This window comes from Felis catus, chromosome E1 (assembly GCF_018350175.1).
Source record: "Felis catus isolate Fca126 chromosome E1, F.catus_Fca126_mat1.0, whole genome shotgun sequence".
NCBI lineage: Eukaryota > Metazoa > Chordata > Mammalia > Carnivora > Felidae > Felis > Felis catus.
This window is the reverse complement of record NC_058381.1, coordinates 6,725,159-6,740,958: the sequence shown is the minus strand read 5'-3', so window position 1 is coordinate 6,740,958 and position 15,800 is coordinate 6,725,159. Positions and strand designations below refer to the sequence as shown.

General features: G+C 44.7%; 1 protein-coding gene across 5 annotated transcripts in view; it reads right to left on the bottom strand.

The window, feature by feature from the left end:
• The window catches only part of MYOCD (myocardin), a 112,621-nt gene that overhangs the window by 39,672 nt on the left and 57,149 nt on the right, over positions 1 to 15,800 (bottom strand). For all 5 annotated transcript variants that reach the window (XM_006939797.5, XM_011288833.4, XM_019817188.3 and 2 more), the window contains one exon: positions 14,434 to 14,595. In XM_006939797.5, the coding sequence (XP_006939859.3) occupies positions 14,434 to 14,595 (162 nt within the window). The remainder of the gene's footprint in view (positions 1 to 14,433; positions 14,596 to 15,800) is intronic.

Here is a 15,800-nt window from a genome sequence, read left to right as displayed (position 1 = left end):
GACCAGACCACCCGGTGAGTGCTGTCCTGGACAGACGGAGGAGACCGCAATGTGGAGACGTCCAGGGAGATGCCTGGAGGAGGTGGGGTTGGGCTGAGCCTGAGATGACCTCCGCTGTGGACAGGACAACAGACGGGGGGTGGTGGGGGGAAAGGGCGCACTTGACCGCGATGGGGGGAGCAAAGGGGAAGTTGTGCAAAGAGCGGCGTGGTGGTGGGAAGGGTGAGGAAGAAATCCCCCAGCCAGGGGAGACGAGTATTTGGGGAGCCGATCCCTGGAGAGACACGGCTTCTAGAAGTCTACTTGATCAAGTGACAGCCATCATTTAAAGCAGTTTTCCTGCTTGGGGAGCCTGGGTGGCTCAGTCGGTCAAGTGTCTGACTCTTCATTTTGACTCAAGGTCATGATCTCACAGTTCCTGAATTCGAGTCCTGTGGGGGGCTCTGCACCGACAGGGCGGAGCCTGCTTGGGATTCTCTCTCTCCCTTTCTCTCTCTCTCTCTCAAAATAAATAAATAAAGGGGTGCCTTTATAAAGGGTTGGCTCAGTCGGTTAAGCGTCTGATTTCAGCTCAGGTCACGATCTCACAGTTCGTGAGTTGCTTGGGATTCTCTCTCTCCCTTTCTCTCTGCCTCTCCCCTGCTTTCTCTCTCTCTTAAAATAAATAAATAAATAAAGGGGTGCCTTCATAAAGGGGTGGCTCAGTCGGTTAAGCGTCCGATTTCAGCTCAGGTCATGATTTCATGATCCGTGAGTTCGAGCCCCGCATCGGGCTCTGTGCTGATGGCTCAGAGCCTGGAGCTTGCTTCGGATTCTGTGTCCCGCTCTCTCTCTGCCCCCCCCCCCCGCCCCAACTTACACTCTGTCTCTCAAAATGAATAAATATTAAAAATATTTTAAAAATAAATAAAAATAGGGGCGCCTGGGTGGCGCAGTCGGTTAGGCGTCCGACTTCAGCCAGGTCACGATCTCGCGGTCCGTGAGTTCGAGCCCCACGTCAGGCTCTGGGCTGATGGCTCAGAGCCTGGAGCCTGTTTCCGATTCTGTGTCTCCCTCTCTCTCTGCCCCTCCCCTGTTCATGCTCTGTCTCTCTGTCCCAAAAATAAATAAACGTTGAAAAAAAAATTTAAAAAAAAAATAATAAAATAAATAAATAAAAATTAAAAAAAACACAAGGTTTTCTGCTTACATCCACAAAGACAACGTGCATCCATGCAACTACATACAGGGCAGTTACTTACACCCTGAAGGAGTCAATAAGGTGATGGCTAAGGCCCCAAACTGGACTCTGGATATGTCTGATTTCCAAAAAGCATCATGGGTCAGATCAGAATCAGAATATGCCAGTGAGGAGGACCACTTCCTTACAGTGCAGGCCCAAAGACCCTGCCTTTTCCCCCCCCCACCCTCCCCCATCACCACTGTCTTAGGGCTGCCGGTGGCTTGGATTTGTGACCACCCGGATGGAAGAGGAGCGTCCACACATGTGCACGCTCGACTCGGCCTCTGCTCACGGGAGAAACTGAACAGCTGAGACGCTCTGCTAGGAAAAGGCAGTGATGTCCTTTTGAGATGACGTATGTGGGGTTTGCTCAGCAGGGTCAGTAAGAACTTCACTTCTGGACTCGAACCGTCGAGGGTGGTTTCTCATCCCTATCGCGTTTCTGCTGGCAAGTGATTTCACCTCTGGGAGCCTCAGTTTCCCCACCTCTAAAACGGAAATGGCAGAGTTAACCTCTCAAGGATTTGAGGATTAAAACAACAGAACAACATGTGAATGGTTGAGCCCAGTCCCTGATGGGCAAGGGTTAAATAATTCCTAGCCTGGCGGTGATTGTGACTGCTTTTGTTGGGGCCGTTATCAAAAATTTAAAAAGACCCACCCAGCAGGCACCTTGTCCTGTGGTCAGCTTTGCAAAGACCTTCAGAGCTGGGAGTCACTGCAAAGGCTGCTGTCACTCCTTCCCTCCTGGTTCAAGCCAGGCTCACATGGACGGGGACAAAGGTCACCTTATCTGGCTGTCTTTGGAATAACCATGTCTGTCGCTTTGTGCCGTGACCCTGGGCCTCTGCTCCAATCTCCCAGGGCACGAGGCACCCTGGGAGTTGCTGGAGTGTGGTGTGCTGGCTATTGTCCCCGGAGACACACGTCAGGGGGTGCGGTGACAAGGACCCACTTTGGGAAGCCCTGACATCATCCTCCGGCTATGCCCGAGGGGCCGGCTCTGGGCACGGGCCCCCGGGGGATGTTGGACTCTGAGCTTCCCCCTCCCCCGTCCCCCGGGAAGCAACTGGATGAATGAGTCAGTTGTACTTTCTCTGCATAAACATTTAAGATTCCAAGATTAAGGGAGATAGCTGGAGTCCTGGGTACCTTTTGGCTAGGAGACCACGAAGCGGCTTGTGGAAAAGGACCTGTTTGCTTATCTTCTCCCAAGCCTGTTCAGTGCATGGCCCGAGAGCTATTTTTAATTCGCGGACAGACCATCTCTTAATGCCCTCTTGGAAGACACGGAAGGAAAATCCATTTTCTAAGGGACAAGGTGATCCCTGTGTTAATAGGTAGGGTTTAAATGTGGCCCTTGCCTAGGGGCGCTTTTAAGCATCCGACTCTTGATTTCAGCTCAGCGGTCCTGAGTTCGAGCCCCACATTGGGCTCTGCACGGACAATGCAAGCCTGCTTGGGATCCACTTTCTTTCCCTCTCCGCCCCTCCTCCTCCTCCTCCTCCTCCTTCTTCTTCTTCTTCTCTCTCTCTCTCTCTCTCTCCCCAAAATAATAAACTTTTCTTTTAATGTTTATTTTTGAGAGAGAGAACATGAGCAGTGTGAGGGGCAGAGAGAGAGAGGGAGACACAGAATCCAAAGTAGGCTCCAGACTCCGAGCTGTCAGCACAGAGCCCGACGCGGGGCTCGACCCCACGAACCGTGAGATCATGACCTGAGCTGAAGGGACACTCAACTGACTGAGCCGCCCAGGCGCCCCTATAATAAATAAACTTTAAACATGGCTCTTGCCTAAAGGTTTTTCAATACACGGTCTGTAGAGGAGGGACTGTATCGTCCAAGAAAGACAGAACCCACTGCTCTTAAAGGGGGTCAGGTGCCATTATTACAGAAATGGGTGTCCGTGGAGGTTTGGAGGAATGAGGATTCCTTTTCCTCCGATTCCTGGCATCTTCGAAATTTGCCTGAAGCCTCTAAGACAGACTCTGATTCTGGGACCACATGAGTGGAGGAAAACAGTCAACCAGAAGGACTTCTGTGCCGGCACTTGAGGTTGATTCTCTAGGGTCAAAGGAGATTGTCAGGTGTGTAAAGAGATTTGAGCCCTGTCTCTTGCTTCCCCTCCGCAGGACCCCACCCTTTCAGAGCTCTCTCGTGGGGGTACATCAGCTCTCCACAGCTGCAGACCTCATAGCGATGCCCGTGACTGCTTTGATGGGCAGCCAAGGCCAGCAGCACAGAGAAGTATTTTCCACATATGCCTCATTGTGCCTCCGTCCCCCCCCAGGATCACGTACACTTCAGAAATGATATCTCATTATGGAATGATAAATTTTGTCCAGGAGAAAGCGATGCCAAAGAGACCCTTTTTCTTTTTATGACGAGGCAAATGGTCTACCATCTGGCTTCGGGCCACGGTTATTGTCTATGCGCCTTAAAATAAATGATCAGAGTGTTCAGAAAGGGCTTCCAGAGTCTCTGAAGAAAGATTGGATTCTCAGGAAATAGGGATTGTTTCTGCTTTGTTATGATGTCTGCACCTTGGGGGTGTGAGTGAGCAAAGACTAGTGTAGGATCTTTTTTTAAAAAATTAATGTTTATTTGTTTTTAAGAGAGAAAGAGAGGCAGGGGAAGAGAGAGAGAGGAAGAGAGAGGATCCCAAGCAGGCTCCACACTGTCAGTGCAGAACCCAACACAAGGCTCGAACCCACGAACCGTGAGATCATGACCTGAGCTGAAGTCAGACACTTAACAGACTAAGTCACTCAGGAGCCCCAACCCACATAGATCTTTTAGAAATGTAACAGCTGGAAATGGAGATCTTCTGGACCAGCTCTAATTTATCTTTGACAACCAGACTGTATATTCTCTGAGATACAGGTTCGAGTCTTTAAAAAAAATTAGCTAAGTAGGTGACTTGGGCATTCAGGGGGCTGCCTGGGCCAGACCAAGGGAAAGGTGAAGACGCTTTAGGAGAAGGGGCTCATCTACTGGAGCTGAAAACCAGAGTCCTTCCACTGTTTGAAAAAAAACCAGGAAAGCCAGCAGGGGTTCAGTTTCACTCAAGCAGAAGCCAGGCCTCTGGATAATGGGCAGCTTCCATGGGAGCTAAGGAATGTTCCTCCTGTCAAGGGAAGGAAAGGCTTACATGGCCAGAGAGAGAATTAACAAGCCACAAGCAGGCTCCTAGGGGTCTCAAACTGAGGGATTTTTTTTTTAAGTTTATTTATTTTGAGAGAGATAAAGAGAACAAGCAGGGGAGGGGCAGAGAGAAAAAGAGAGAGAATCTCAAGCAGGCTCCATGCTGTCAGCACAGAGCCCGATGTGGGGCTCGAATCCATGAACCATGAGATTGTGACCTGAGCCGAAACCAAGAGTCAGGCATGTAAATCACTGAGCCACCCAAACTGAGGGATCTCAAACTGAGGGATCTTTAATTAATAATGACCCACTCATCAGCTCAAGGAGGCCATGCTAAACTCTAGGATGTAATTTCTGTTCTCATAAATCCTCACTCCCGTGTAACACCATATCTACTTTTTTGTGTCAGTATTCTGCCCTGAGAGACTGTGGCTGTTAATAATTGTGAATGGTGATTTATAATAAGAAATCTATATTGGTTTCCGTCCCCCTTTCTGGCACAGAGCTCTGAAAACCCTTGGAACTTTCTAAGTGATGAGAGTCACAAAAGTGGTGTTTATGTTAATAAGGTGGCTTTTGGACCTCACCAAAGGATGGGGGCTGGTGGCCTGGGGAACTAACCAAGTGACGGTTGGAACTTTCAGTGTCAGCCCCTGGCCCCCAGGAAGGGGAGAGGGGCTGGAGATTGAGTTCAATCACCAATGACCAATGATCTAATCACATCGTGACTGTATAATGAAGCCTCCATTGAAAACCCAAAGGGAAGGGGTTTGGAGAGCTTCCAGGTTGATGACCTTGTGGAGATTTGGGGAGAGTGATGTACTTGGGGAGCATGGCTACCATGGCTCGTCCTCCACATCTCCCCCATCTGACTGTTCCTGAGCTATAACCCTTTTATAATAAACTGCTAATCTAGTAAGTGAATGGGTTTCCTGAGTTGTGTGTTGAATTGTCAGATGCCCAGCTGGTGTCCTGAGCATTGCTTGTTAGGATTGGGAATCCTTTCCCCAACACACGTTGGAAGTGGGTATTCAGACCCAGATTAGTGGCTTTCTAGGAAGAGGAAACAGGGAATTGGGTACATATTCCCCAGATGTGGCCACAAGGAGGCCCAAGCCTCCTCCTGTAGAAGTCAAATCAGAAAGCCAAAGCAATCTTGAAAAAGAAGAACAAAACTGAAGGTATCACAATCCCAGATTTCAAGTTATATTACAAAACTGTAGTGATCAAAACAGTATGGTACTGGTACAAAAATAGACATACATATAGATCAATGGAACAGAATAGAAAGCCCAGAAATAAACCCACACTTACCTGGTTAATTAATCTTCAACAAAGCAGGAAAGAATATCCAAAGGGAAGAAGAAAGTGTCTTCAACAAATGGTTCTGAGAAAACTGAAGAGCTACATGCAAAAGAACGAAACTGGACCACTTCCTTACACCACACACAAAAGCAAACTCGGAATGGATTAAGGACCAAAATGTGAGACCTGAAACCATAAAAGTCCTAGAAGAGAGCACAGGTAGTAATTTCTCTGACATCAGCCATAGCAACATTTTTCTAGATATGTCTCCTGAGGGAAGGGAAATAAAAGCAAAAATAAACAAATGGGACTGCATCAAACTAAAAAGCTTCTTCACAGTGAAAGAAACACTCAACAAAACCAAAAGACAACCTACTGAATGGGAGAAGATATTTGCAAATGACATATCTGACAAAGGATTAGTATCCAAAACATATAAAGAACTTACATACAACTCCATGCCAAACCAATGATCCAATTAAGAAATGGCAGAAGACATAAACAGACATTTCCCCAAAAAAGAGATCCAGATGGCCAAAGATACAAGAAAAGATGCTCACCGTCACTACTCATCAGGAAAATGCAAATCAAAACTACAATGAGATATCACCTCACAACTGTCAGAATGGCTAAAATCAACAACACAAGAAACAATGAAACAGGTGTTGGCGAGGATGGGGGGGAGGGAAAAGGAACCTTCATGCACTGTTGGTGGGAATGCAAACTGGTGCAGCCCACTGTGCAAAATAGTATGGAGGTTCCTCAAAAACTTAAAAATAGAACTACCTTATGATCTCGTAATCACACTACTAGGTATTTACCCAGAGAATATGAAACCACCAGTTCAGAAAGATATATGCCCCCCCCATGTTTACTGCAGCATTACTTACAACAGGCAAATTATGGAAGCAGCCCAAGTGTCCACTGATAGATGAATGGATAAAGAAGAGGAGGCATATATGTACAATGGAATATTACTCAGCCATAAAAATGAATGAAATCTTGCCATTTGTAACAACATAGATGGATCTGGAGGGTATAATACTAAGTGAAATAAGTCAGAGAAAGACAAATACTGTACGATTTCACTCATATGTGGAATTAAGAAACAAAGCTAATGAACAAAGGGGGGAAAAAAGAGACAAACCAAAAAACAGACTCTTAACTATAGAACAAACTGATGGTTCCCAGAGGGGAGGTGGCTGGGGGTGGTGGTGGATAAAACAGGTGATGGGGATTAAGAGCACACTTGTCATGATGATCACTGAATAATGGATGGGAAGTGTTGAATCACTACATTGTACACCTGAAACTAACACCGTATATTAAATATACTGGAACTAAAATGAAAAATAGGGGAGCCTGGGCGGCTCAGTCAGTTAAGCATCTGACTTTGGCTTAGGTCACGATCTCGCGGTTTGTGAGTTCAAGCCTCGCATTGGGCTCTCTGTGGACAGTGCAGAGCCTGCTTCAGATCCTCTGTCTTTGTCTCTGTCTCTCCCCTGCTTGTATTCTCTCTCTCTCAAAAATTTATTTAAAAAAAATTATTTAAAAAATAAAAATTTTTTGGGGCGCCTGGGTGGCGCAGTCGGTTAAGCGTCCGACTTCAGCCAGGTCACGATCTCGCGGTCCGTGGGTTCGAGCCCCGCGTCGGGCTCTGGGCTGATGGCTCGGAGCCTGGAGCCTGTTTCCGATTCTGTGTCTCCCTCTCTCTCTGCCCCTCCCCCGTTCATGCTCTGTCTCTCTGTCCCAAAAATAAATAAACGTTGAAAAAAAAATAAAAATTTTTTTAATTAAAAAAAAAATCCCTTTCCTGTGTTGAGAGAAGTTCTAGATTGGTCTTCACTAAAACCTGGAGGAAGACGATGACAAAGCATTCCTCTCAGAGCTTGGCACATAGAAAGCCAGCTGCAGGGAGAGCTGGAAAACGTAAGCACATCTGGAAGAGCACATCTGGAAGAGAGGGTGCGACACACAGATGTCAGGAGAAGAGCCCACAGTGAACCTCTGCCCGGAGTCACCAGTTCATCATGGGGAGATGATTTGATCACAAGAAGTGACAGGCAGAAGAGGGGGCTGGGTCATCATCACCACCGGATGGGCTACTCAAAGTGCCATCACCCCCCATAGAAACTCTCATGCACATCGAAAGATTACTGCTAAGAGGCTGATGCCTGGGTCAATTCCCCATTGCTGGTGCTGGATTTTCCTCAATTTGGACAACCTCCTTCTGTAGCCATTCCGTGCCTTCATCTTCATGGACTCCCTCCCTCTGCCTGGGAGCCTCCTAGCCCTCTTGTCCTTTTATACATCCTTTCTTTCTCCCAACTACCCTCTAGTGGGCACTTTTGATTCCTTGAACCCTGTCCTACTTTTACTTTTGTATCAGTTACGCCCTTGTATTATAATACGTAATCATTCATTATGTTTATTGTCTATGTCTCCCCACTAGAATAGAAGCTCTGTTGAAGCACAAATGTTCTGTTCACTGATATGTCCCAAGCCCTTAGAATAGTGTCTGATACCAAAGATTCTCCGTAAGCATTAAGTGAATAAACAAATGAATGAAAGGGCAATCTTATCTAGACCATTAGTTTAAATTTACATCTATACTCCAGTCTCCCAAATCTGTAGTTCTAGACCAATATTCTCCCGAATTCTAGTTCGATGGAACCCACTGCTTACTTAGTCGCTTGCCCCTCCATTTTCTGTGGGCCCCTCAAATCCAACAGTTGAAACGAGAATTCACATCTTTCCCTAAATCTGCTCTTCTACTCACGGTCCCCATCTTGACAAATGGCGGCCATTTACCCCGCTGCCCAGGAGAGAAACTAACCTTGGTGTTATCTCTCCTTTCCTTTTGTCTCGATTGGTGTATTCCACTGACCATCTAATCATGCAGAATCAATTGTCTTTCAGAGTCTCTCTTTTCCACACCCCCAATCATAACTGTTATTCATGCCTTCATCAACTTTCCTCAGACCAGCCAAACAGTCACCTAATAGGAGACAGCACTCTGGCTCCATTTCACGTCTCTCAAGTCCACTTTATACTGCAGCCAGAGGGATCTCTCTAGAAGCAGGATCTCCACCTTTTTTCCACACAGACATAGCTCTGGCTTCCACCATGAATGCTTCCAATGGCTCGCACCACTTTATTATTATTGGCATCATCATTATTTTAAATTATGTTCTCCCTTGCTGGGGAACTAGAAAAGTGTTTATGTTGGTGTCCTTAAATGACAAGAGAAGTTTGAGTCTCTCTCCTGCTCTCAAGACACAATATAAAGGGCCCTTATGACCTCACCAACCTTATTACTGATCTCTGCCCCTCTCCCTTCAGGGCTCGCTAAGCAGTCATACCTCCAGGATGTCCTAGTTAGGTACAGGCATACACGTTCCCACTGTGACTTTTATCCAGCCCTTCAGAGGAACTTTCATGTGGAAAGTTGGCTCTCTTCTTCTCTTTTCTTGAAGCGCAAAGTCCTTGAGGTCCGAAATTAGACGAATTCCCTCATGTACTATCAATGCCTTGCTAATTCTTTACATAATTTACAAACTGAGTCCAACTTGAGAAAAGACCCCGAGAGAGCTATTATTGTTGCTGGGGTTTCAGAGGGGAGCAAATGAGATATTTAGGATTAAGTCGGTGTGTGGCTGTGTGGCCGAAGTCACAGAGTCCAGCTCTAAAAACCAGCGTGGTGGACCCCACAGTTCTTGCTTCACACCCTTCTATTATTATTATTATTATTATTATTATTATTATTATTATTATCCCTCATGTTTATTGCTTTCTATCCTCTTCCACTGACCGTGCTCCTGCTCATACCCTCTGACTCCTCGCCTGAATAGGGGCACACTGTGTAACCTTCCCTCTGCCTCCACCTGTCTCCACTGCACTTGAAACTGATGAACATCCTGGATCCTCAACCCTCCTTGTGGAGATTCTCCTGCTCAGTGACCTTGACGAGAAGCGAAACCAAATGAATCCAAGACCAGAAACCAACAACATTTGTGAACAAATTCATGAACTGCTTCACGAAGGGAGAAAACACACCAATGACCACATTGCATTGAAAAATGGCATCTAACCCCTGGTTGAGAGCAGCCTGGAATAACTGTAAGCCAAGACTTTACAGGACTTTAGGCTAATAACGCTGCAATTCAGAGGGACGATGGGGATTTTTTGCATAAGGTAAACCGCACACATTACCCTAAGGAGAAAATGTGAATACCCAAAAAACTATGTACAGAAAGAAAGCTGTTAAAGGCCTACTCCTAAGGAAAGTATTGAGCCCCCGTGACTTTAATAGGCAATGTTTTCAAAGAGCTGATCACTGTGGTCATAAACGCTTTCCAAACATGGGAAAATATGGAAAGATAATTATAACTTATTGTGTGAAGCACGTGCAAGTCTTGATATTTAAACCTGACAAGGGTAAAATAAAAACAAAGACGAATACTATTTGTGAACGCTGTGGCAGAGAAGACCAGCTAGTCATCAAAATTTATGTTCTCCCTTCCACAGTAGAGAGACATTGCTGGAAAATCACCGTTCCGCCAGCAAATACCTCCCCGAGCCATCGGCGCTATTTTCACAGGGAAATGGGAACAGACGTGATACGCTGGTGTCCAGGTGGAGGCTTGTAACACCGGCGGGTGGGCCTTTTCATTCGTGCCTCCCGCTTGCTGGCTCGGTACAGAGGGTGAGGAGGCTATGGCCTGTGAACCTGCTTTTGTAAATAAAGTTTTATTGGAACACAGCCACGCCCCCTTGCTGACTTCTCGCCTATGGCTCTTTTCACACTGCAGTCGCTGAGAGCTGAGCGGTTGTGACAGTTTGAATAGCTTAGCTCATTTACTGTCGGCCCTTGAAGAAAAAGTTTGCAGCCCTGCTCTGGGGGTGGGTGAAGCCGCCAGAGGGAAGGAGCCTGTGTGCTTGAAAGATCTGCCGTTAAGGAAAAGCCTCCCTCGACCGTTTATGAACAAGACATAAAACTTCTAGTGTTAGGCTGCTGAAATTTTGTGGTTTAGCAGCTACTGTTATCCTAACGAAGAGATGCGAATCTCAAATAAAATACCGGAGAGTTCTAGAAAAAAATTGTACGTGGGATTTTTTTTCCCCCAGAAATGCAAGATAATTAGGAAAGACAGCAATGCCACGTTCCCCACGTGATCGTCTTTTTGTGCACGTTGAAAGCATTAAACATTTTTTAAATATTTATTTATTTTTGAGAGAGAGAGGGAGAGAGAGAAAGAGAGAGGGAGGGGCAGAGAGAGAGGGAGACACAGAATCCGAAGCAGGCCTCAGGCTCTGAGCTGTCAGCACAGAGCTCCACGCGGGGCTTGAACTCACAAACTGCGAGATCATGACCTGAGCCGAAGTCGGATGCTTAACCCACTGAGCCACCCAGGCACCCTGAAAGCATTTTAAGAATTAAGCATCCATTTTATACAGAAATACTTCCTTGGAATACCTATCTATACCAAAGGCTAATGGCATATAAAGAGATATATGAGTGAAGAGATCCCTATTTATGATAGAAACAGAAAAATATTATCATCAACATAACAAAAACATAATGTATAATATAAAACCGTATAATACTGCTTGAAGCACTGGCAATGTACCAATAATAATTTTATACTATGTCATATATTAATAGTTGTTAAATTGTATAGTGAAATACTGTCTATTGTATATGAAATAACATAAATTGTGTGCCTTATATAATTCACATATATAATTTTATATATGACATACATTTACATATAACATATCATATGTACAGTAAAATATATATTATTAGGTTTACATAATACAGTATATCATACTTTAAAATTTATATAAAACTCAATTTACAAATATATAATTTGTAAATAAAGCATGGAATTTGGATATGACATATGTTATGAATATACTGTATACAAGGTTCTACATGATGCTAGTTATATAATATATTAATAAAAGCTTGATGTTACTTTTCAAGTATCAGCCAAGGATCAGTGCACCAAGGCAGGAAAAAAATGCAGCAGGAGACAAATTTTCATTAGTTTTAGGAGCAACTATTGGAAATATGGAGAAACCCTTCAAGGTTATGAAACGTGCAAAATTAACAGATTTCCTATAGGGTGCCAATCATGGATGTGACTTCACTTAAAAAAAAAAAAACCTTACAAGGGAAATGATAGAGGAGTTGAAGAAATGGGAAGAGAGACTGTATTTCTGTCTCAGAAGAATTGATATATATTTTTAAATTTTTTTAAATGTTTTATTTATTTTTGAGACAGAGAGAGACAGAGCATGAACGGGGGAGGGGCAGAGAGAGAGGGAGACACAGAATCGGAAACAGGCTCCAGGCTCTGAGCCATCAGCCCAGAGCCCGACGTGGGGCTGGAACTCCCGGACCGCGAGATCGTGACCTGAGCTGAAGTCGGACGCTTAACCGACTGAGCCACCCAGGCGCCCCAGAACTGATATATTTTAAGCGTAAAAATGCACCATCATGGGTGGCTGGTGGCTCAGTCAGTTGAGTGTCTGACTCTTGAGTTTGGCTCTGGTCACCATCTCATGGTTGTGAGATCAAGCCCCATGGTGGAGCCTGCTTAAGATTCTCTCTTCCCTCCCCCTGCTCTCCTCTCTTGTGCTTTCTCTCTCTCTCCCTCAAAAAAAAAAAAAAAAAAAAAGGAACCATCAACTAATGTATAAATTTGCTACAGAGGTGCCTGGGTGGCTCAATTGGTTAAGCGTCTGACTCTGGCTCAGGTCATGATCTCATGGTTTGTGGATTTGAGCCCCGCATCAGGCTCCGTGCTGACAGCTCACAGCCTGGAACCCGCTTCAGATTCTGTGTCTCCCACTCTCTCTGCCCCTACCCCACTCGCTCTTTCCCTCTCAAAAAAATAAACATTAAAAAAAATTTAAAAAAATAAATTCACTGCAACCCCAAACAAAAATCTAACAAGACTGAAACTGGCATAGGCTAAACTGATTTTAAATTTCACCCAGCATATACTTGTGAGAATAAGCCAAGAAACATTAGAAATATCAGACCAGTGCAAAGAAACTTGTGAGATAGATACTAAAATACATTGTAAAATACATCAGTAAAACTGTGGAAAAACAGAACTAGCAGTGTCTTTTAAACTACACACTTAAATAATTTTGTATGCCGTAAGGACTGAAATATAAAAATGAAATATATAAATGCTAGAAGACAACAGAGGTGAATCACTCTAGATTCCTGAGCTAAGAAATGTTTCCAATAATTGATAAATTCAGAAACCACAAAAATTACTAGATCTAACTATATAGAAAATAAAAACAGCTTCTAGGCAAAATATACAAAAGGCAAAGGACAAATTGGTAAAAGATAATTGTGAACGACTGAGGGTTAGCATTATTAGTTTTTTCTATATAAATAGCTTTAACAAAGCAGGAAGGGGAGAAAATGCCCAGCCAATAGCCACAAATTGCCACTGCCACGAAATCACATGGAAAAATAGAATCTCACCATAAACCAAAAACTGCAAATTGAGATCTTTCCCCTTATCACATAAAATCGATGATAGATTTAAATGTATGGAATAGAAAATGTTAAGAAATGAGGAGATGCCCCATGGAGATCTTTTTCTTGTCCTAGATCTTATCAGAGTAGAGACAGACATAGCACCCAGTTGGGTGGTCTTGGCTAGTCCAAGTTCAAAGGCATGGGATATTCAGCGTGGAAGGAGAGAGTAAAGAGAGAACGTCACAATGGAACAGTAGGTGGGCGCTGATGGGTCACCATGTCATCTCTCCCAGAGCAGAGATTTTCATGTTTACAGGTTCCAAACCCAAAAATCACATGGCTTTTGAATGGTTGGGTGACAGCAAGATTTTAGAATGGGGGATAATACATCCGATGACAGGTTTAACATTGAACTTAAGTGCTTGATAAAATATCTTCACAAACACCTTTTGACAGTGGGTTGAAACGTTTAAATGTGTGTTGCTTATTAAACATCAATAATCCTTAGAGCTCCTGGTGGTCATCACTGGAAGAAAAATCAAGTTCACCTATGGGAATGCTGAGTTCCCCTTTCTCTCCTCTACCACCGTTTTCCCAGTGCACTTGGGCTGTTTGCATCTACTTGGTCTCAACGATTTTATAGAGCTTATGAAAGAATTAATGTTTGTGTTCCCTCTGTAAGTATTTGTACTTCTTCATCCCTGGGGCCCCCATGAGGATTGTTACAAAGAATTTTCACACATGTCTATAATCTGAACTTCACTCCTGAGAGCCTCTGAGTTGGGTTAGGCTGGTGTCATTATCAGCATCTCAGAGAGGCGAAGGGACCTGGGGAAGCCCCAACACACAACAAACAGGGCTTAGAGTTCAGGTCTTTTGATTCCAGTCCAGTGTCCTTTCTGCTCTACCAGTCTTCTTCCTTCTAGAAGAGGAGGGCTATAGGGGGCTGTGACTCCTAAGTGATAGAACATTGCAGGGGAGAGGTTGGGAGAGTTCCATCAATTCAGGTTCTCCACCTGCTTGACTAGGACAACACTGATTGCTGTCAACCTGACCTTTGTAGGGTGAGTGGGTGGGAATCTCGTCCTCACTCCTAGGACCTCTGGTTTTGGAGACCACTCTGGGACAGCAACCCTTGGCATGACTCTTGTCTAGTGAGAAGCCCCGCCCCCAGGGCCCTAGGCAGGTCAGACCCTTGGCTGCCCTCAGATCTCAGAGCACACAAGAGAAGCATGCCATGGGTTCTAAGTACCTTTTATGGCCTCTTTCACAGCAGAGTCCACGGGCAGTATGTTCTTCTCCACCAACTCCAGTGGCCCTGGCCGGAGAGCAATCTTTTCGTTGAGATCATCTGCAAGTCGGGCTCTCTTCAGCTTCATCTGAGCAGTTGGGATGGACCTCTCTGTAGTGGAGGCTAAGGGGTTGAAGCACAAAGAATCTGTTCTAGAATGCGACATTATTTTTGGTTTGGGGGTTTTGCTTTTGTAAGTGAAACTTTGACCCACATTGGGCTCTAATAATTTTCCAGTGCAATCATCATCACTTCACATGGATTAGCAGCAAAGACTAGATGCTTCCAAATAAAAGCAAATAGAGAGGCACAGAAGAGTTAGAGAAATGCATTTGGCGACAATTCTTTTAAAAAAACCGTGCAATTTGGTGATTCTGTGAACAGGCAATCCATGGGCTCTACATTGCTTGCTGACCCTAAGCTGCAGCACTTGAATGCACATCCTGTCTATATATTGCCTGGCATAGGATAAGCCAGAAGCAAATATTACCTAGTAATGTAATTACTTGCAGTAGTAGGACTTCTTAAGGGGTTTAGATTTGGTGATGTTGTGATACTACCTGATTCAAATGTCAAAGTCAATTGTCAAAGGAAAAAAAAGTCCCTTTGAAACAGTTACTTAATTAAACGGGGATCTTTAACACTGAATTTATCCAACAGGCAGTTTCGCATCATCTGAGGGTGACAAAGGTCACTAAGAAGACCTAAATCACCCCTATATTCTTCTTTTGATTAGTCCCCAACTTATTTCTGTGTAAGAACTTGGAGGAGAATTTAGTCAACCGGTCATTGCTGTAAGGTAGAACTGTGAAGAGGCCATAAAAATTTGTACCTTTCCTCTCAACTCTGCAGTTTTCAAAGGGCAGATATTTACAGACCAGCCTTCCAGCCCTATTGTTCTGTTATTATCAACCTACTAACCCAGGCCTAGTGTCTGGTGGCTGATCTAGAAATCTCCATCCAGGAGCAGTCTAGGGATGCTGTATGGTTGTAACAGGTCAGATCTTGTCTAGAAGCCACATCTTCAATGCACCTGATGTAAGGTAGAGACTACATCAGTACTCCAAACCAAAGAACAGGTGCACTCAAGCCTCAGTCCTCTCCAAAACATCCCCTAATCCTTCCTTAGGTCATGGCAAGGACTTCTCACTGGATACCCTGCCTCAGGGATCTTTCTGATTGGTCCTACTCATCAATGCAGGATTAATCTTCAGAAAACACTCCTCTCTCGCATCCCCCTGAATGATGTCCTTCTGTCTGTCAGTCTGGCTGTTATGTGAGTGGAGATTCTCCATTCCCAAACGACTGTTCCAGCGACCCCGGTCCTC